The 22,377-nt window shown below is 49.4% G+C and overlaps 1 protein-coding gene across 1 annotated transcript in view; it reads right to left on the bottom strand.

Annotated features, from left to right (window-relative positions):
• LOC140408487 (scavenger receptor cysteine-rich domain-containing protein DMBT1-like) overlaps positions 1–22,377 on the bottom strand; it is a 177,148-nt gene that overhangs the window by 97,382 nt on the left and 57,389 nt on the right. Inside the window, exons 8-11 of the mRNA XM_072495740.1 lie at positions 16,373–16,687; positions 10,554–10,868; positions 2,246–2,560; positions 174–488 (exon numbers count right to left, since the gene is read on the bottom strand). Coding sequence (XP_072351841.1) covers positions 174–488; positions 2,246–2,560; positions 10,554–10,868; positions 16,373–16,687 — 1,260 coding nt within the window. The remainder of the gene's footprint in view (positions 1–173; positions 489–2,245; positions 2,561–10,553; positions 10,869–16,372; positions 16,688–22,377) is intronic.

A 22,377-nucleotide genomic window follows, 5' to 3' on the forward strand; every position in this document is an offset into this window, starting at 1 on the left:
CTATCACGCCAAAGACCTGAGTGGTAATCCAGGGATCACGGCTGCCACGCCAATGACCTGAGTGGTAATCTAGAGATCTGGATGCTAATCAGGGTCGAAAAACAAGAGTTTCAATTCCATTTGGTCAGTTTACAAAATAACATACTAACAAGGAACAGCATAAATGTGCTGACCTGAACAGGTAACTTCAGCATCCTGACTGTGACTGCAATTGATCCCCACCCATGGGTTGGCAGAGCACCAATCGAGGGCAGGCTCTGTCCCGTCACAGGTTAAATTAAGCGACCAGATTACTCCAGTACCCTGCCCATAGGTGGCACCTCGTTCTGCTGACAGGGCCGTCCCACAGTTCAACGCTCTGCAGACCACATTTGCTGCTTTTACATCCCAGGAATTGTCACAGACAGTCCCCCAGATGGAGTTACGAAAGACCTCAACTCTCCCAGCGCATACGTTGCTACTATTCACCAGCCGTACAGGCACTGGACCTGGAATGGAGATGAGAACATGATTAAAGTGGTCTGGGACTACATGCACTTCACAAGATAATTCAGTTGGATATTATCATTTGGGTTTCAGTCTTCTCCCAATGCAGATTAGCACAGAGAGAATATATAGGAAGTACGAACAAGTAACAAGTCGGAACAGGAAGAGGACATTCAGCGGTTCAATTCTGTACTGCCATTCAATAAGATCATGGCTGATCTGTATCTTAACTCCATCCACCCACCTTGTTTCAGTAATCATTAAGACCCTTTGATGCGCAATCAATTGCACAAAGACGCAGATTGGGCACAACTGTGGCTTTATTGCAGTCAGATGCATGGCCTCCTGCTGCAGCTGGCGAAATGGCAGAGCAATGGAGGTCACGCATATTTATACAGATCTTAGTGGGCGGAGCCAGCCGGCAGAGGCTACCGGCGAACCTGTAGTGCAGGTCCTACCTTACATCCCATAATACAGTGGTTCACTACACCCTTCACCATCAACACTCTATCATTCTCAGTTTTGTAATTTCCATCTGATACCCAGCATCAATAGCTTTTTGGGGGAGAAAGTTCGAGATTTTGACTATCCTATGGATGGGGAAGTGCTTCCTGCCATGTGCCAAAACTTGCCAGGTTCTAATTTAAATATTATGCCCACTTGTTCTAGATTCTTCCCACCAGAAGAAATAATTTCACTGAGCAGGATTTTCAGGCCAGAGACAGGAACGGAGGTGGATGGTGCCCAGATATGTTGGTGCCAGCCTGCATGCTGCTTCTCAATAATGTTCCTGACGCCAACCATTTTAGACAAGGTGGGTTCAGGACTGGTTGGATATTCGCCCTCATATGGCATATAGCTGATTAGACTCCTTAACCTTATTAACCCCAATTGAATGATGCCAACTGCAATTTTCCAGTTGGCCTCCAGTTTCTCATACTGACCATGAACAGTTGTGGTGCCTCGAGATAGGCTCCCAGGAGGCCTGCAGAATTTCTACCCTCCCCCACAGTGGTGGTTTAATCACAAGGTCCATCTTTTATTTAAAGTTTTCAAAAGGTTGGTGAGAGAGAGACTCCACACTGAGGCGTCTTACCTATTACTTAGCATTCATCATAGCCTGCTGCTCCTCTAAATCTAGAAGGTCTCCGAGTAGCCCTCCAGCTTCAATACTTCACCCACCATCCTCCATGCCAATTAAGTGGGTGCCTTTAGGACTTTAAAAATCCTAATGAGTAACCATTTCCTCCAAAGGGAGAATTTAAACCTGGAACCATTGGCAACTTCTGTTTCCCACTACTGCAGGAAAAACCTATCCTTCTCTATCTACCGCATCAAATCCATTAAACATCTGAAACACACTTCAATGAGATCATTATATGACATTCTGTTTTCAGTGGAGTCAAAGCCTCATCTCTGTAAACTGTACTTCTAATTGAACACTTCCCTGTCCCCAGTATCATTCTGCTAAATCTGTGCTGCATCCCCTCCAAGGTCAAAAGTGTTACTGGACAAGTATCCCTGATATCTGGGTTTGTAACCAAGAAAATGAAGGTTTCAACCCCACTCGCAAAGTTTGTGAGAGAACACGAATGAGGAGTATCTAATAAAATCTAAGCCAAGTAAATCACTCCACATAGGATTAATGGACAAGTAACCCAGAAGAAAATGAAAGTTTGAATCACAAGAGCAAGGATTGAGAACAAACACACATAAGGCGCATGTTAAATCTCGAAGCTAAGTAAATCACTCCACTCACCTGAACAGGTCACTCCAATGTCCTCACTGTGTGTGCAGTTCTTCCCCACCTGTGGGTTGGCAGTGCACTGATCGAGGGAAATCTCGCTCCCATCACACCTCACATCTTTCAACCAGATGCCCTCAGTCCCCTCCCCATAGGTGGTACTGTGTGTTACTGACAGGGCTGACCCACAATTCAACACTCTGCAGACCACACTTGTTGCGTTAATATCCCAACCATTTGCGCAGATAGTTCCCCAGCTGGAGTTACGATAGACCTCAACTCTCCCGGAACACATGTTCGGACCGTTCACCAGACGTATGGGCACTGGACCTGGAAGAGAGATGGATATATGGTTAAAGTGATCTGTGATTCACTGGACATTCTGTGGAGTCATCAGCTGGACATGGCAGTCTAGGTTTCAATCTCCTATCAATAAGATTTACTGCAGAGAACATTTATGAGCTGAGGAATAGGAGAAGGCCAATCAGTCCTCTGCTCTGTACTGTCATTCAATTAGATCATTACTAAACTGCATCTTAATTCCATCTACCTGACTTGTTTCCACCACCCTTAATATCTTTACAACCAAAATGTATCAAAAGCAAAATACCGTGGATGCTGGAAATCTGAAATAAAAACAGAAAATGCAAGAAATACTCAGCAGGTCAGGTCACATCTGCATAGAACAGAAAGCCAATCAACTATCATTTGAACTGGGCAAGTTAAAAATGCAGCAGTTGGGGAAGAAGGAAAACAAATCAGGAGTGCTGGTATGGAAGGCTTCATCATTAAATTCCATCAATGAGAATCTAAAAAGAACACTTTTCAGACCCTACCTGTCTTCTCTTCATCATGGATATCCAATTACTCTGCATTTTAACTCCCCCAAAAGAATGGCCTGGGAGCTCTCTATTTTTCCCTTGATCGGAGGCCTAAGCAGCATCACCCTCTACAGCTTACCTGAACATGAAGAACATCTCCTTAAACTCAACTCGCTTTACATAAATGGTGTTGCTATAGATACCCACATGAATCTCAGCTATGCCTGTCTTTTGTGGGATATATGGAACATTCTTTCTTCCAGTCCTAAATAGGCGCCGTCCCTCATCGTTTTTTCTGATACATTGCTGACTGTATCAGGCCTGTTTTCTGTTCTTCCCTGAACTGGAACATTTGTTTCCAATATCTATCCTTTGCTCAGATTTACACTGTCGAAAGCTGTCTCTTTCCTGACCAGATTTCTCTGTCTCCATTTCTGAGGATATTCTATCAACCAATTATAGAATCATAGAATTCCTACAGTGCAGAAGGAGGCCATCGCCCCTCTGAAAGAGCACCCTACCCAACCCACTCCCCCGCCCCATTCCCATAACCTCACCTAACCTTTGGACACGTAAGAGCAATCCAACCAACCTGCACAATCTGCAGACGCGAGGACAGTGTGCAGACTCCAAACAGGTAGTCACCCAATGTCAGAATCGAACCCGACTCCCTGGCATTTAGGTGGCAGTGCTAACCACTGTGCCACCATGCCACCATCTAATATTCATATTAGAGTTCTGAATGGTATAACCACCTTGACTACACTTGCTTACACCCTGTCTTTGCAATGGATGCCATTCCATTCTTCCAGTTGCTCCATCTCCATCATAGTGAATTCCATACCAGCTCTCCCAGTGAGCCAGAGAAGACAGAGCCAGGAGTGAGACACAGCTAAGAGTGAGTTTGGGAATCTGAATCTAGGTGGGAATTGAATTAAATCAGTAAGGCATCTCCTTTTAAATTTCAGGAGTTTAAATTAATTTAAATTAAGCTAGTATTGTGCAGTGTGGGTTAACAAGGGCTGCCCCACCCACTCACGTAACTGGTTGGCAGTTAAGTGTCAGTCACTTAAATCTACCTTGATCTAAAAGCAGGTGGGGGAGGGGAGTCAATTCAGGCCAGTTTAAAAAGAGCAACTTGTAAACTCACTCCCAGTGAGTTCTCCCAGTGAGCCAGAGAAGACAGAGCCAGGAGTGAGACACAGCGAAGAGTGAGTTTGGGAATTTGAATCCAGGTGGGAATTCAAAGCTGGGTGGGGAGGAAGTGCTTTTTATCCATGGTAAGTGACTGGTAAATAGTGTTTCTGTTTTTCTGTTTTTTTCATTGTTATATTTATTTATTTTTTCTTTGTTGGTTTTTTTCGTTGAAATTGTAGTTGTTGAAGTTAACCGAAGGTTTAAGACATGGCAGGAGATCTCAGACCCGTGTCATGCTCCTTGTGTGCGATGTGGGAGCTCAGGGACACTTCCACTGTCCCTGGCTCCTTCACGTGCAAGAAGTGTGTCCAGTTGCAGCTCCTGTTAGACCGCTTGACGGCTCTGGAGCTGCGGATGGACTCACTTTGGAGCATCCGCGATGCTGAGGACGTCGTGGATAGCACGTTTAGCGAGTTGGTCATACCGCAGGTGAAAGATACTGAGGGAGATAGAAAATGGGTGACCAAAAGACAGAGCAAGAGTAGAAAGGCAGTGCAGGTGTCCTCTGCGGTCATCTCCCTGCAAAACAGATATACCGCTTTGGATACTGTTGAGGGAGATGGCTCACCAGGGGAAGGCAGCAGCAGCCAGGTTCATGGCACGGTGGCTGGCTCTGCTGCGCAGCTGGGCAGGAAGAAGAATGGCAGGGCTATAGTGATAGGGGACTCAATTGTAAGGGGAATAGACAGGCGGTTTTGCGGACGCAATCGAGACTCCAGGATGGTATGTTGCCTCCCTGGTGCAAGGGTCAAGGATGTCTCGGAGCGGCTGCAGGACATTCTGGGGGGGAGGGTGAACAGCCAGCTGTCGTGGTGCACATAGGCACCAACGATATAGGTAAAAAACGGGACGAGGTCCTACAAGCTGAATTTAGGGAGCTAGGAGTTAAACTAAAAAGTAGCACCTCAAAGGTAGTAATCTCAGGATTGCTACCAGTGCCACGAGCTAGTCAGAGTAGGAATGTCAGGATAGAGAGGATGAATGCGTGGCTCGAGAGATGGTGCAAGAGGGAGGGATTCAAATTCCTGGGACATTGGAACCGGTTCTGGGGGAGGTGGGACAAGTGCAAACCGGACGGTCTGCACCTGGGCAGGACTGGAACCGATGTCCGAGGGAGGTGTTTGCTAGAGCTGTTGTGGAGAGTTTAATCTAATATGGCAGGGGGATGGGAACCGATGCAGGAAGTTGGAAGGTAGTAAAACAGGGACAGAAATAAAAGGCAATAAGGGGGAAAGTGTAAGGCAGAGAAGCCATAGTCAAAAATCAAAAAGGGCAACAGTACAAGGTACAGTGACTGGGGGGAGCTCAGTGAATAGGACCAGGAATACTAAAAGAAATAAAACGGGAAGTGAAAACATTAATGGTAAGCGACGCGGCAGGTTGTTACATGAAGATATGGGTTCAACGACAAGGAAAATTAGGAGAAAGGTTAAGAGGAAATATAACTTAGGAGAGGTCACTGATCGAGGTGTTAAGATTCAGAACAAAGGTAAAAAAAAGCCAACATAAGTGTACTTTACCTGAATGCTTGTAGTATTCGGAATAAGGTAAATGAGTTGATGGCGCAAATCATCGTGAATGACTATGATTTCGTGGCCATTACTGAAACATGGTTAAAGGATGGTTGCGACTGGGAGTTAAATATCCGAGGGTATCAAACTTTTCGGAAGGACAGAGTGGATGGTAAGGGAGGTGGTGTAGCTCTGTTATTTAAGGATGACATCCGGGCAACAGTAAGGGATGACATCGGTGCTATGGAGGATATGGTTGAATCCATTTGGGTGGAAATCAGGAATAGTAATGCGAAAAAGTCACTGATAGGAGTAATCTATAGGCCACCAAATGGTAACATTATGGTGGGGCAGGCAATAAACAAAGAAATAACTGATGCATGTAGAAATGGTACAGCAGTTATCATGGGGCATTTTAATCTACATGTCGATTGGTTTAACCAGGTCGGTCAAGGCAGCCTTGAGGAGCAGTTTATAGAATGTATCCGCGATAGTTTCCTAGAACAGTACGTAATGGAACCTACGAGGGAACACGCGGTCCAAGATCTGGTCCTGTGTAATGAGACAGGATTGATTCAGGATCTCATAGTTAGGGCTCCTCTCGGAAGGAGCGATCACAATATGGTGGAATTTAAAATACAGATGGAGGGTGAGAAGGTAAAAGCAAGCACAAGTGTTTTGTGCTTAAACAAAGGAGATTACAATGGGATGAGAGAAGAACTAGCTAAGGTAGACTGGGAGCAAAGACTTTATGGTGAAACAGTTGAGGAACAGTGGAGAACCTTCCAAGTGATTTTTCACAGTGCTCAGCAAAGGTTTATACCAACAAAAAGGAAGGACGGTAAAAAGAGGGAAAATCGACCGTGGATATCTAAGGAAATAAGGGAGAGTATCAAATTGAAGGAAAAATCATACAAAGTAGCAAAGATCAGTGGGAGACCAGAGGACTGGGAAATCTTTAGGGGGCAACAGAAAGCTACTAAAAAAACTATAAAGAAGAGTAAGATGGATTATGAGAGTAAACTTGCTCAGAATATAAAAATAGATAGTAAAAGTTTCTACAAATACATAAAACAAAAAAGAGTGGCTAAGGTAAATATTGGTCCTTTAGAGGATGAGAGGGGAGATTTAATAATGGGAGATGAGGAAATGGCTGAGGAACTGAACAGGTTTTTGGGGTCGGTCTTCACAATGGAAGACACAAATAACATGCCAGTGACTGATGGAAATGAGGCTATGACAGGTGAGGACTTTGAGAGGATTGTTATCACCAAGGAGATAGTGATGAGCAAGCTAATGGGGCTAAAGGTTGACAAGTCTCCTGGACCTGATGGAATGCATCCCAGAGTGCTAAAAGAGATGGCTAGGGAAATTGCAAATGCACTAGTGATAATTTACCAAAATTCACTAGACTCTGGGGTGGTCCCGGCGGATTGGAAATTAGCAAACGTGACACCACTGTTTAAAAAAGGAGGTAGGCAGAAAGGGGGTAATTATAGGCCAGTGAGCTTAACTTCGGTAGTAGGGAAGATGCTGGAATCTATCATCAAGGAAGAAATAGCGAGGCATCAATTGTCCCATTGGGCAGACGCAGCATGGGTTCATAAAGGGCAGGTCATGCCTAACTAATTTAGTGGACTTTTTTGAGGACATTAACAGTGCGGTAGATAACGGGGAGCCAATGGATGTGGTATATCTGAAACCCTTTGACAAGGTGCCACACGAAAGGTTGCTGCATAAGATAAAGATGCATGGCATTAAGGGGAAAGTAGTAGCATGGATAGAGGGTTGGTTAATTAATAGAAAGTAAAGAGTGGGGATTAATGGGTGTTTCTCTGGTTGGGGACCAAGGGCAATGTGTCCAAGTTTGCAGATGACACTAAGATAAGTGGTAAAGCAAAAAGTGCAGAGGATACTGGAAGTCTGCAGAGGGATTTGGATAGGCTAAGTGAATGGGCTAGGGTCTGGCAGATGGAATACAATGTTGACAAATGTGAGGTTATCCATTTTGGTAGGAATAACAGCAAAAGGGATTATTATTTAAATGATAAAATATTAAAACATGCTGCTGTGCAGAGAGACCTGGGTGTGCTAGTGCATGAGTCGCAAAAAGTTGGTTTACAGGTGCAACAGGTGATTAAGAAGGCAAATGGAATTTTGTCCTTCATTGCTAGAGGGATGGAGTTTAAGACTAGGGAGGTTCTGCTGCAATTGTATAAGGTGTTAGTGAGGCCACACCTGGAGTATTGTGTTCAGTTTTGGTCTCCTTACTTGAGAAAGGACGTACTGGCACTGGAGGGTGTGCAGAGGAGATTCACTAGGTTAATCCCAGAGCTGAAGGGGTTGGATTACGAGGAGAGGTTGAGTAGACTGGGACTGTACTCGTTGGAATTTAGAAGGATGAGGGGGGATCTTCTCGAAACATAAAAGATTATGAAGGGAATAGACAGGATAGATGCGGGCAGGTTGTTTCCACTGGCGGGTGAAAGCAGAACTAGGGGGCATAGCCTCAAAATAAGGGGAAGTAGATTTAGGACTGAGTTTAGGAGAAACTTCTTCACCCAAAGGGTTGTGAATCTATGGAATTCCTTGCCCAGTGAAGCAGTAGAGGCTCCCTCATTAAATGTTTTCAAGATAAAGATAGATAGTTTTTTGAAGAATAAAGGGATTAAGGGTTATGGTGTTCGGGCCGGAAAGTGGAGCTGAGTCCACAAAAGATCAGCCATGATCTCATTGAATGGCGGAGCAGGCTCGAGGGGCCAGATGGCCTACTCCTGCTCCTAGTTCTTCTGTTCTTCTGGTTTGTCCTCCTTTTTTCCTTCGTCAAGGATTGCCCCTGTTTTGTTTCCTGTATCTTTGCAGGGTTCATTTCTATTCTAATTTTTCTCTTGCTTTTGCTTTCGCATTGCAAATATTCATGTTTCTTCCATTCACACCTCCTCTAGACACATCTTTTGTGTTTGTTCTTGATCATTTCCACCAATTTCCAATTGGTTCACAGCATCAACAATATTTGGGGAGAGAGAATCCCAGGTTTCCATTCCTCCTTGTGTGGAAAGGTAATTCCTGACATCTCCCCTGAATGAACATAGAACATACAGCGCAGAAGGAGGCCATTCGGCCCATCGGGTCTGCACTGACCCACTTAAGCCCTCACTTCCACCCTATCCCCGTAACCCAATAACCCCACCTAACTTTTTTATGGTCACTAAGGGCAATTTACCATGGCCAATCCACCTAACCTGCACGTCTTTGGACTGTGGGAGGAAACCGGAGCATCCAGAGGAAACCCCCGCAGACATGGGGAGAACGTGCAGACTCCGCACACAAAGTGACCCAGCGGAGAATCGAACCTGGGACCCTGGCGCTGTGAAGCCATAGTGCTATCCACTTGTGCTACCGTGCTGCCCTTAAATTTATGACCCCTTGTTCTGTATTCTCCTTCCAGATAAAATCCTTTAAACTTCTCAAATATTTAATTTTTCCACATTTAATTGGGTGCAAGTTAGGTTGTTCAATCTGTCTTCATTATTTTTCCACCAAGATCAATGTACATTATTGGGACAAGGAGACTCAATACCTGGGGCTGGACTCTTCAATCATGGGGCTATGTCCCCACGCCATTCTCCCATCTGCAAGGGGCTGGCAGGGCCCCCGAGTGATTCTCGCAGCTCTGGCTGCGGATACAGGGCCCTGCACTACCGGTCGGGTGTCCGCGCATGCGCACGGCGACGGACTCGCACCGCGGACCGTGATGGCAGAAGTAGGCCCCCCCCCCGAGATTGCGCGCGCCCGTGGATCGGTGCCTCCCGATCGCTTGCCTGGCCATCTATGAGACCCCTCAGTGAACGATCCCCCCCGCCCCCCACCGGGGTAGCCGCGGACTGAGTCCACAGCCGCCACCCAACGTAATTAACCAACAGTGGATAGGTGGCTAGAACCACGTAATCAGGAACTCGGCCAGTTGCGCGTGGAGAATCACAGTGGGGGGGGGGGGGGTGCCTCTGTCAATGGCCCCTTACCCGTGCCGAGTAGTTCGCGCACGCGATTCTCCGGGGACTGGAGAATCGCGGGAGCGGCACCGTTCTGAACTTCTGGGTTGACGACTATTCTCCGCTCCCTGCGCCGAACGCGATTTCAGCGCAGAGGCTCGGAGAATCCAGCCCCTAAAATAGAAAGACAGAACCATGGACTAGTAATCCAGAAGCCTGGGATAATAATCCAGACCCTGGGCCTGGGATGACTGTTTGTGTGAAATTTGAACATTCTCCCTTGTCTGCCTGGGTTTCCTCCGGGTGCTCCGGTTTGCTCCCACACTGTGCAGGTTAGGTGAATTGGCCATTCTAAATTTCCCCTTAGCAGCCAAAGGTTAGGTGGGGTTACAGGGGTATAGTGGGGCCATGGGCCTAGGTAGAGTGCTCTTTCAGAGGGTCAGTGCAGACTCGATGGACTAAATGGCTTCCTTCTGCACTGTAGGGTTCTAATCTAAAACCCTCTGGTAGAAATGTAGCTCCTGGGCTCATAATCCCAACATTGAAATGGTAATCCCGGACGCTAGGCTGGTAATCCAGAGGTCAGGGCTATCACGCCAAAGACCTGAGTGGTAATCCAGAGATCAGGGCTGCCACGCCAAAGATTTGCGTGGTAGTCCAGGGATCACGGCTGCCACGCCAATGACCTGAGTGGTAATCTAGAGATCTGGATGCTAATCAGGGTCGAAAAACAAGAGTTTCAATTCCATTAGGTCAGTTTGCAAAATAACATACTAACAAGGAACAGCATAAATGTGCTGACCTGAACAGGTAACTTCAGCATCCTGACTGTGACTGCAATTGATCCCCACCCATGGGTTGGCAGAGCACCAATCGAGGGCAGGCTCTGTCCCGTCACAGGTTAAATTAAGCAACCAGATTACTCCAGTACCCTGCCCATAGGTGGCACCTCGTTCTGCTGACAGGGCCGTCCCACAGTTCAACGCTCTGCAGACCACATTTGCTGCTTTTACATCCCAGGAATTGTCACAGACAGTCCCCCAGATGGAGTTACGAAAGATCTCAACTCTCCCAGCGCATACGTTGCTATTATTCACCAGCCGTACAGGCACTGGACCTGGAATGGAGATGAGAACATGATTAAAGTGGTCTGGGACTACATGCACTTCACAAGATAATTCAGTTGGATATTATCATTTGGGTTTCAGTCTTCTCCCAATGCAGATTAGCACAGAGAGAATATATAGGAAGTACGAACAAGTAACAAGTCGGAACAGGAAGAGGACATTCAGCGGTTCAATTCTGTACTGCCATTCAATAAGATCATGGCTGATCTGTATCTTAACTCCATCCACCCACCTTGTTTCAGTAATCATTAAGACCTTTTGATGCGCAATCAATTGCACAAAGACGCAGATTGGGCACAACTGTGGCTTTATTGCAGTCAGATGCGTGGCCTCCTGCTGCAGCTGGCGAAATGGCAGAGCAATGGAGGTCACGCATATTTATACAGATACACCCCATAATATAGTGGTTCATCACATTCACCCCCTGTTAAAATGAGTCCGGCGGGGGTGATGTGAAACTATATACAAATAGTGCAATTATGTACAGTGTTAAGAATGGGGAAAACGGAAGAAAAAAAAAGAAAAGTCCATGTTGCCGGTCCGGAGTCCGTCAAAGGTTCAGCCGACCCGGTGCTTTGGTGCTTCATTGGGAGCGGCGTAACGGTGACGGCGAAGTCAGTGCTGGCAGTGGTGGAGGTGGCACCGATGGCGGTGGTGGCGGTGCTGATGCTGGCCAGTCATCGGGGAACTCCGGGAGCGTGCCAAAATCCTCTTTGTCCTCTTGTGCGGGAAGGGGGGGGGGGGAGTTGGTCTGGTGGGGTCAATGTTGGCGGCGCGGTGGGAAGGGGGGGGCGCATGGGTGGGGGAGTGTGTTGGGGTGGAACCTGACGGTGCCATGTCCCTGAGTGAGACACTTTCTTGGCGGCCATCGGGGAACTCCACGTAGGCATATTGAGTGTTGGCGTGGAGCAGGTGAACCCTGTCCACCAAGGGGTCCGCCTTGTGGAGTCGGACGTGCCTGCGGAGAAGGACCGGTCCTGGAGCTGCGAGCCAAGTCGAGAGCGACACCCTGGATGTGGATTTCCTGGGGAAGGTAAAAACACGTTCATGGGGTGTGTTATTAGTGGCGGTGCACAGTAGTGACCGGATGGAGTGTAGAGCATCAGGGAGGATCTCCTGCCAGCGAGAGGCTGGGAGGTTCCTGGAGCATAGGGCCAGCTGGACGGCCCTCCAAACCGTCCCATTCTCCCGTTCTACTTGCCCGTTTCCCCGGGGGTTGTAGCTGGTCATCCTGCTGGAGGCGATACCCCTGCTGAGCAGCAACTGATGCAGCTCATCGTTCATGAATGAGGATCCTCTGTCACTGTGGATGTAGGCGGGGAAACCGAACATAGCGAAGATGGTATTCATCGACCACATTGAGACTGTACGTGTTACGGTCGGTGGAGGGGAGGGTACCTTTTAAATCCACGCTGAGGCGTTCAAAGGGGCGGGAAGCCTTCACCAGGCGTGCCGGTCCGGCAGGTAGAGGTGTGGCTTGCACTCCGCACAGACCTGGCAGTCCCTGGTGACTGTCCTTACTTCCTCGACGGAGTAGGGCAGATTGCGAGGTTTGACCAGATGGTACAATCGAGTGACCCCCGGGTGACAAAGGCTGTCGTGTAGGGCCTGGAGTTGGTCTACTTGTGCGCTGGCACATGTACCTCGGGAGAGGGCGTCTGGGGGGCTCGTTGAGTTTGCCGGGGCGATACAAAATCTCGTAATTATAGGTGGAGAGCTCGATTCTCCACCGCAAGATTTTATTATTTTTGATCTTGCCCCGCTGTGTGTTATTGAACATGAAGGCTACCGACCTTTGGTCAATGAGGAGAGTGAATCATTTACCGGCCAGGTAATGCCTCCAATGCCGCACAGCTTCAACGATAGCTTGGGCCTCCTTTTCGAGTGGGCAGGCCTTGTCCGCATAGTTTGGGACCCACTGGGTGTAGTACGAAAAGAACCCCAGGCAGCGTTTGAGGGCCTTGGGGCAGTGGGGGAGGGGCAGCTCCATGAGGGGGCACATGTGGTCGGGGTCGGGCCAGAGAAGTCCGTTTTGGACTACATAGCCGAGAATGGCTAACAGGGTCATGCTGAACACACACTTCTCTTTGTTATAGGTCAGGTTGAGAAGAGTGGCAGTGCGGAGGAATTTATCGAGGTTGGCATCGTGGTCCTGCTGGTCATGGCTGCAGATGGTGACATTATCTAAGTGCGGAAAGGTGGCCCGCAAACCGTACTGGTCGACCATTCGGTCCATTTCCCTTTGGAAGACCGAGACCCCGTTTGTGACGCTGAAAGGGACCCTAAGGACGTGATAGAGCCGACCGTCCGCCTCGAAGGCAGTATATGGACAGTCCGACTTCCGGATGGGGAGCTGATGGTAGGTGGATTTCAGGTCAATTGTTGAGAAGACCCGGTACTGCGCAATCTGATTGACCATATCAGATATGCGTGGGAGGGAGTACGTGTCGAGCTGCATGTACCGATTGATGGTCTGGCTGTAGTCCACGACCATCCTGTGTTTCTCCCCAGTTTTAACCACTACGACTTGGGCTCTCCAGGGGCTGTTGCTGGCCTCGATAATACCCTCCTTAAGCAGCCGCTGGACTTCGGACCAGATGAAGGTCTTGTCCTGGGTGCTGTACCGTCTGCGCCTTGTGGCGACGGGCTTGCAATCCGCAGTTAGATTGGCAAAGAAGGAGGGGGAGTCGACCTTGAGGGTCGCGAGGCTGCAAACGGTAAGGGGGGAGTAGGGGCCTGCCGAATTTGAGGGTGAGGCTCTGGGGATTGCACTGGAAGTCCAGGCCCAACAAGAATGCAGCGCAGAGATTAGGAAGGACATAGAGGCGGAAGTTACTGAATTCTATGCCCTGGACAGTGAGGGTGACTGTAAAGAAACCTCGGATCGGGACGGAGTGGGATGCGGAGGCTAGGGAGATCCTTTGATTGGCAGGATGGACCACGAGGGAGCAGTGCCTTACCGTATCTGGGTGTACAAAGCTTTCGCTGCTCCCGGAGTCCAGCAGGCACGAGCTCACGTGGCCGTTGATTTTCACCGTCGTCGACGCGGTGGCCAGGTTGTGCGGGCGAGATTGGTCCAGCGTCATCGAAGCGAGCTGCGGGTAGTCGTCGGATGCTACAGATGGCGAGCGTGTGCGGTTCCGATCTCGGGATGCCCATGGTATGCACATTGCGGGGTCGGGACAAGATGGCGGCGCCCATGGGGTGCACGTGGCCGAGGGGGGCAAGATGGCGGGCCCATTGGTCGCACATGGCCCGGGAGGAGAAGATGGCGGCTCCCATTGTGCGTTTGGCATGGGGGAGCGGGCGATAGCGGGCGCGATCGCAGCGACTGCGCAGGCCTGGCACACAGCCGCGAAGTGGCCTTTTTTCCTGCAGGATTTATAAATGGCAGTGCGGGCCGGGCAGTGTTGGCGGGGGTGCTTCTGCTGACCGCAGAAGTAGCAGCGGGGACCCCCAGGGTGCGCGGATCGGCGTGCGGCGTAGGCATATTGGGAGGCAGGGCCCCAGCTGAGGAGGTTGTCATCGGGGCCCAGGAGGTTTAGGAAGGGGTAGAATGGTGGGCAGCGCGGCGGGAGGGGTAAGACTGTACATTACGGGATGCGACCGTCATGGAGAGCGCCAAGGTGTTCGTCTCCACTAGTTCCAGTAATCATTCTCGGATGCGGTCCGACGCAATCCCCGTCACAAAAGCATCGCGCATGAGGAGATTAGCGTGTTCAGCGGCCATAACGGCCTGACAGTCACAGTCCCGGACGAGTGGAATTAGGGCCCGCCAGAAGTCTTCGATGGACTCACCAGGTAGTTGCGAGCAGGTGGCGAGTGCATGCCTGGCGAAGAGCGTGTTCGTCTTCTGAGCATAGTGTTCTTTAAGGAGTGCCATTGCTTTTGCGTAATTTGATGCGTCTTGGATCAACGGGAACACGCTGGAGCTCAGTCTGGAGTACAGGACATTTATCTTCTGAGCCTCTGTTGGCGCGGGGTTCGCAGCGTTGATATAGGCCTCAAAACAGGCTAGCCAGTGAGTAAAGTCTTTTCTGGCGTCGGGCGAGTGCGGATCCAGCTGCAAGCGATTGGGTTTGATTCTGATATCCATTCTGTGGAAAATCTGACTGTAATAAATTGATTCACGATCAATTGCACAAAGTCGCAGATTGGGTACAACTGTGGCTTTATTGCAGTCAGATGCATGGCCTCCTGCTGCAGCTGGCGAAATGGCAGAGCAATGGAGGTCACGCATATTTATACAGATCTTAGTGGGCGGAGCCAGCCGGCAGGGGCTACCGGCGAACCTGTAGTGCAGGTCCTACCTTACATCCCATAATACAGTGGTTCACCACACCCTTCACCATCAAAACTCTATCATTCTCAGTTTTGTAATTTCCATCTGATACCCAGCATCATTAGCTTTTTGGGGGAGAAGGTTCGAGATTTTGACTATCCTATGGATGGGGAAGTGCTTCCTGCCATGTGCCAAAACTTGCCAGGTTCTAATTTAAATATTATGCCCACTTGTTCTAGATTCTTCCCACCAGAAGAAATAATTTCACTGAGCAGGATTTTCAGGCCAGAGACAGGAACGGAGGTGGATGGTGCCCAGATATGTTGGTGCCAGCCTGCATGCTGCTTCTCAATAATGTTTCTGACGCCAACCATTTTAGACAAGGTGGGTTCAGGACTGGCTGGATATTCGCCCTCATATGGCATATAGCTGATTAGACTCCTTAACCTTATTAACCCCAATTGAATGATGCCAACTGCAATTTTCCAGTTGGCCTCCAGTTTCTCATACTGATCATGAACAGTTGTGGTGCCTAGAGATAGGCTCCCAGGAGGCCTGCAGAATTTCTACCCTCCCCCACAGTGGTGGTTTAATCACGAGGTCCATCTTTTATTTAAAGTTTTCAAAAGGTTGGTGAGAGAGAGACTCCACACTGAGGCGTCTTACCTATTACTTAGCATTCATCATAGCCTGCTGCTCCTCTAAATCTAGAAGGTCTCCAAGTAGCCCTCCAGCTTCAATACTTCACCCACCATCCTCCATGCCAATTAAGTGGGTGCCTTTAGGATTTTAAAAATCCTAATGAGTGACCATTTCCTCCAAAGGGAGAATTTAAACCTGGAACCATTGGCAACTTCTGTTTCCCACTACTGCAGGAAAAACCTAGCCTTCTCTATCTACCGCATGAAATCCATGAACATCTGAAACACACTTCAATGAGATCATTATATGACATTCTGTTTTCAGTGGAGTCAAAGCCTCATCTCTGTAAACTGTACTTCTAATTGAACACTTCCCTGTCCCCAGTATCATTCTGCTAAATCTGTGCTGCATCCCCTCCAAGGTCAAAAGTGTTACTGGACAAGTATCCCTGATGTCTGGGTTTGAAGGTTTCAAGAAAATGAAGGTTTCAACCCCACTCGCAAAGTTTGTGAGAAAACACGAATGAGGAGTATCTAATAAAATCTAAGTCAAGTAAATCACTCCACTCACCTGAACAGGTCACTCCAATGTCCTCACTGTGTGTGCAGTTCTTCCCCACCTGTCGGCCGGCAGAGCACTGATTGAGGGAAATCTCGCTCCCATCACACCTCACGTGTTTCAACCAGATGTTACCAGTCCCCTCTCCAAAGGTGGTACTTTGTGTTACTGACAGGGCTGACCCACAATTCAACACTCTGCAGACCACACTCGTTACGTTAATATCCCAACCATTTGCGCAGATAGTTCCCCAGCTGGAGTTACGATAGACCTCAACTCTCCCGGAACACATGTTCGGACCGTTCACCAGACGTATGGGCACTGGACCTGGAATAGAGATAGATACACGGTTAAAATGGTCTGAGATTATTTGAACTCTTAATGGAGTCATTATCAGCACATTGTAGCCCAGGTATCAGTCTCCTACCAATAGGATTAGGAACCTGAAGAGGCCAGTTATCCCCTTATGCCTTTCTGTCATTCAATTAGAACATTATTGATCACTATCTCAACTCGATCTACCTGCTTTGGTTCCATTATCCTTCATACCTTTACACAACAAATGTATCAAAAACAAAATACTGTGGATTCTGGAAATCTGAAATAAAAACAAAAAATGCATGAAATACTCAGCTGATAAGACACGATCTTCGTAAACAGAAACAGAGACCAGGGTTCTCCCGCCTTACAATGGCTGGGACAGCTGAAATTCCATTGACTTTCGGCAGGACTGCAAGGTCCCAGCCAGTGTCAATGTTACGGTAGACCTCAACTCTATCGTGACCATTCATCAGAATTGGGCAAAGTTGATGGGAGGAGAGGGGAGTTAGGGTATTAAAGGACTTGTTTCTGGGAGACCAGTTTGCAAGTGGAGGAACTGGGCGGGGGGGAGTGATGTGGGTTTGGGCAGGGAGAGATGTTTCGGTATATGCAGGTCCGAAATTTTGCCAGGAAGAGGTACAGAGCTTTCTGACTGCACGGGCTCCCACACTGTTGGAAGAGATATTGACAGTGGGGGATTGGAGAAAGGTGTGGTGTCAGCGATTTATGGGGTTATTCTGGGAGAAGATAAGTTATCACTGGTTAGGATTATGGCAAAGTGGGAGGAAAGGTTGGGGGAGGGCATGGAGGCGGGGTTGTGGTGTGAGGTGCTATGGAGGGTGAATGTGTCAACATCATGCACGGGTTTGGGGCTGATACAGTTGAAGGTGGTTTATAGGGCGCACCTCACAAGGGCGAGGTGGAGCTGACTTTTTGAGGGAGTGGAGGATGATTGTAAATGCTCAGGGGAGGTCCCCGCAAATTACGTTCATATGTTTTGGTCCTGCCCAAAACTGGAGTGGTATTGGAGGGAGATCTTTAGGGTAATCTCAAAGGTGGTGCACGTAAGACTCGAATCAGGTCTCCTAGAAGCCATATTCGGGGTGTCGCATCGGCTGGGTTTGGAAGCAGGAGCGCAGGCAGATATCTTAGCCTTCGCCTCATTGATTGCCCGAAGGCGGATTCTGTTGGTGTGGAGGTCGGCTTCTCCGGCCTGTACCTCGGCGTGGCGGGGGGACCTGCTGGAGTTCTTAACGCTTGAGAAAGTAAAGTTCGAGTTGAGGGGGAGGATGGAAGGGTTCTACAACTCATGAGCCTTGTTCATCATGCATTTTCACGAATTGGATGGCGTTGAACATTCGGGGGCTTGGGGGGGGGGGGGGGGGGGGGGGTGTTGGAATGTATAAATTAATGATGATTCTTTTTTTTTTAAATCTTTTTATTGCCATTTTCAAAATTATATACATTGCCATTCATTTTCATTTATTATACAGTCACAAAGGTTTCTTCTTAGGTGTCTATTTACAGTCTGTCGCTGTCTGGCAAAGCATACAATCGTCCCTAACCCCCTCCCCCTCTAGCTCCCCTCTCCCTGACCCCCCCCCCCTTCCTTACTGCTGCCCCCCATTCTTTCTTGCTGGGTATTGATGCCTCACCTTGCTCTCCCCCCGCCACCCACCAGGTCCTCCCTCGCTTTCCTCTTTCTGTCTTGTCCTGGCAATTTCGCCCTGGCTACTGGCTATTTATTTATTCATGTGTTGGCCACAAACAGGTCTCGGAACAGTCGGGTGAATGGCTCCCATGTTTTGTGGAAGCCATCTTCCGACCCATGGATGGTGAATTTGATTTTCTCCATTTGGAGAAATTCTGATAGATCGGACAGCCAGTCTGCAGCTTTAGGTGATGCTGCTGATCGCCAACCCAGCAGCATTCTATGGTGGGTGATCAGGGAGGCAAAGGCAAGGGCGTCCGCCGATCCTCCCCATGAAGAGATCTGGCTGGTCTGATACCGCGAAGACCTGCCACTTTCTGGCATGGCTCCATACTCATCCCGACCACTTTGGACATTGCCTCGAAGAAGGCTGTTCAGTACCCACCAAGTCTGGGACAAGACCAGAACATGTGGGCGTGGTTGACCGGGCCTCATTGGCACCGTTCACATCTATCCTCCACGTCCGGGAAGAACCTACTCACTCGGGTTCTGGTCAAGTGGGCTCTATGTACCACTTTTAGCTGCGTTAGGTTGAGCCTCGCGCATGTGGAGGTAGAGTTGACCCTGTGCAGTGCTTCGCTCCAGCATCCCCACCCTATTTCGAACCCCAAGTCTTCCTCCCATTTCCTCCTTATCGTATCTAGTTCGGTGTCGGCCCTCTCTAGCAATCGTTCGTCCTGTCACTACAGTTTCCTTTGCCTAGGATGTCTGTGTCCAGTAGCTTTTCTAATAGTGTGTCATGGTGGTCGCGGGTATGTCCTTGTCTCCTTCCGTAGTAAGTTTTTAAGCTGCAGTTATCGGAGTTCGTTGCCTTCAGCTAGTTGGAATCTCTGCGTCAGTTCTTCCAGTGTTGTGATCCTACCATCAGTGTGTAGGTCCCTGACTGTCAATGTCCCCCCGTCCTGTCTCCACCTTTTGAAGGTGGCGATGGTGAGTGCTGGTGTGAACATGTAGTTATGGCAGATGGGGGCTTTCTCGGACATTTCGGTCAGTTCCACGTCTGGAGAGTAGCTATCACCACTGGGCTGCTGGAGTGTTTCTTAGGCGGGAATGGGAGTGCTGCCATGGCGAGAGCCCGGAGTGAGGTTCCCTTGCAGGAGGCCTCCTCCGTGCGCACCCACTCAGCTTCTGGCTCCTTTGTCCATCCCATCACTTTTTCCGCTGTCGCTGCCCAGTGGTAGAGTTGCAGGTTTTGGAGGGCTAGCCCTCCCCTGGATTTTGTTTTCTCTGTGACCTACTTTGTGATCCTCGCATCCTTTCCCCCGCATACAAACACCATGATTAATTTATCCAGTAAGTTGAAAAAGGCCTTGGAGATATAGATCGGGATGGATCTTAGTAGGAAGAGGTATCTAGGCAGTACGCTCATTTTGATCGTCTGTACTCTCCCTGCCAGGAGGGGGGGGACTGTGTTCCAACCTCCGCAGGTCCTTTTTGACTTCCTCTGTCAGACTGGTCAGGTTCCATTTGTGGATCCCCTTCCAGTCATAAGCAATTTGGATCCCCAGGCAGCGGAATTTGTGTCACAGATTATCATAGAATTTACAGTGCAGAAGAGGGCCATTCGGGCCATCGAGTCTGCACCTGCTCTTAGAAACAGCATCCTACCCAAGGACAACACTTCCACCCTATCCCCATAACCCAGTAACCCCACCCAACACTAAGGGCAATTTTGGACACTAAGGGCAATTTATCATGGCAATCCACCTAACCTGAACATCTTTGGACTGTGGGGAGGAAACCGGAGCACCCGGAGGAAACCCACGCACACACGGGGAGGATGTGCAGATTCCGCACAGACAGTGACCCAAGCCGGAATCGAACCTGGGACCCTGGAGCTGTGAAGCAATTGTGCTATCCACAATGCTACCGTGCTGCCCAAGCGCTGTCGAACTTGTTGAAACGACAGTCCCACCAGTGCTGCCCCTCCCCCTTCTGGGTTCACCGGGAAAATCCCACTTTTGCTCATGTTGAGTTTGTAGCCCGAGAAAGCACCAAACTCTTTCAGGAACGTGATGATTCCGTCCATGCTGCTTTGTGGATCCGAGGGGTACAGGAGCAGGTCATCCGCGTAGAGCGAGACTCTGTGCTCTCTGCCTCCTCTTTGGACCCCCTCCAGTTCTTTGCAGCTCTGACAGCGATTGCTAATAGTTCGATCGCTAGGGCGAACAGCAGCGGCGACAGCAGGCATCCCAGCGACAAGTACTGGGAGCTGGTGTTGTTTGTCCGCACGCTTGCCATGGGAGCGTTGTCCAGGAGTTCCACCCATAAGGTGAATCCTTTGCTGAGCCCGAACCGCTCTAGCAACTCTATAAGGTACTTCCACTCGACTCTGTCGAAGGCCTTTTCTGCGTCCAGGGAGACGATCACCTCACGTGCTCTGTCCCCGATGGGGTCATGATCACGTTCAGCAGGCGCCTGATGTTCAATGTTAGCTGTCTACATTCGATAAAGCTCTATTGATCCTCTGGTACGCAGTCTTCTAGCCTTGTGGCTATGATCTTGGCCAATATTTTGGAGTCGACGTTCAGTAGCGAGATGGGTCTGTATGAACCGCATTCAGTCGGTTCTTTATCTTTCTTAGGTATTAGCGAGATTGAAGCTTGTGCTAGCGTAGGTGGCAATGTGCTCCTTGCCAGGGAGTCTGTGAACATCTACCGCAGGTGTGGAGCCAGTGTTGTCGTGCATTTTTTGTAGAAGTTCACCGGATACCGGTCTGGTCCCGGCGCCTTCCCTGCCTGCATGGAGCTTATTCTCTCCATGATCTCTACCAGTTCTAGCGGTTTTCTGTCCTCTCCCATGACTGGAATGTCCAGTCCATCGAGGAACCATTTCATCGCCAAATCCGCTGTTGGGGGCTCTGAGGTGTCCAGTCCCCGGTAAAAGTCCTCAAAGTTCTTGTTAATTTTGTCTGGGTCCATTTCTAGCGTTCCTCTGTTTGCGCGATCTCTCTGATGGTTGCCTGCTTTCTCAGCTGGTGTACCAACAGGCGGCTGGCTGGCTTTGTCCCCGTGTTTGTATAGGGTCCCCCATGCCTGGCGGAGTTGGTGCACTGCTTTCCTCATGGAGAGCAGGTCAAAGTCCATTTGAAGCTTTTTCCTCTCTGCCAAGAGCTCTATGGTCGGGGCCTTGGAGTATTTACGGTCTACCTCCAGTATGGAGTCGACCAGCTGCTGCCTAACCACTCTCTCCTCTCTATCCCCTCATGCTTTAAAGGCGATAATTTCCCCTCTAATCACAGCCTTTAGCGCCTCCCAGAATGTGGAGGGTGAAACCTCCCCGTTTTGGTTGTTTGTCGTGTACTCCGGTGTGGCCTGAGATATGCTCCCGCTGAAGGCCTTGTCGGCCAGTAGGGCGGTGACCAACCTCCATGTGGGGCATTGGGTGCTGCCTGTCGCCAACCTCACATCCAAATAATGTGGAACGTGGTCAGAGATTACGATTGCGGAGTACTCTGCCTTGACCAACCCTGGGAGCACTGATTTTCCAACCACAAAGAAGTCAATCCTTGAGTATCCGTTGTGGCCTGTGGAGAAGAAGGAGAACTCCTTCTCCCCTGGGTGGGTGAACCTCCATGGGTCCATCATCCCCACCTGCCCCATGAAGCGATCGTGTTCCTTCGCCAGGTCCGAGGTCTTCCCCGGGTCCTGTACACAGTGAAAGTCCCTCCCCCATGATCAGTCCCTGCGTTGCTATGTCGGGGATTTCAGCCATGGTCTTTTTTCTGAATTTTGCATTGTCCCAGTTGGGAGCGTACATGTTTACAAGTACTACTGGTGCCCCATCCAGGTCACCGCTGACCATGACGTACCATCCCCCTGGGTCCGTTAGTCTTCGTCGCCTTAAACATCGTCCTCTTATTTAACAGAATTGCTATCCCCCCTGGCCCTCGTCCTGGAGCAGGAATGGCAAGTCTGTCCCACCCAGCCCTTCCTTACCCGCTGTCGGTCCTGCTGCCTCAGATGTGTCTCTTGGAGGAAGACTA

The sequence above is a fragment of the Scyliorhinus torazame genome, chromosome 3, assembly GCF_047496885.1.
Source record: "Scyliorhinus torazame isolate Kashiwa2021f chromosome 3, sScyTor2.1, whole genome shotgun sequence".
NCBI classification, from domain to species: Eukaryota; Metazoa; Chordata; class Chondrichthyes; order Carcharhiniformes; family Scyliorhinidae; genus Scyliorhinus; species Scyliorhinus torazame.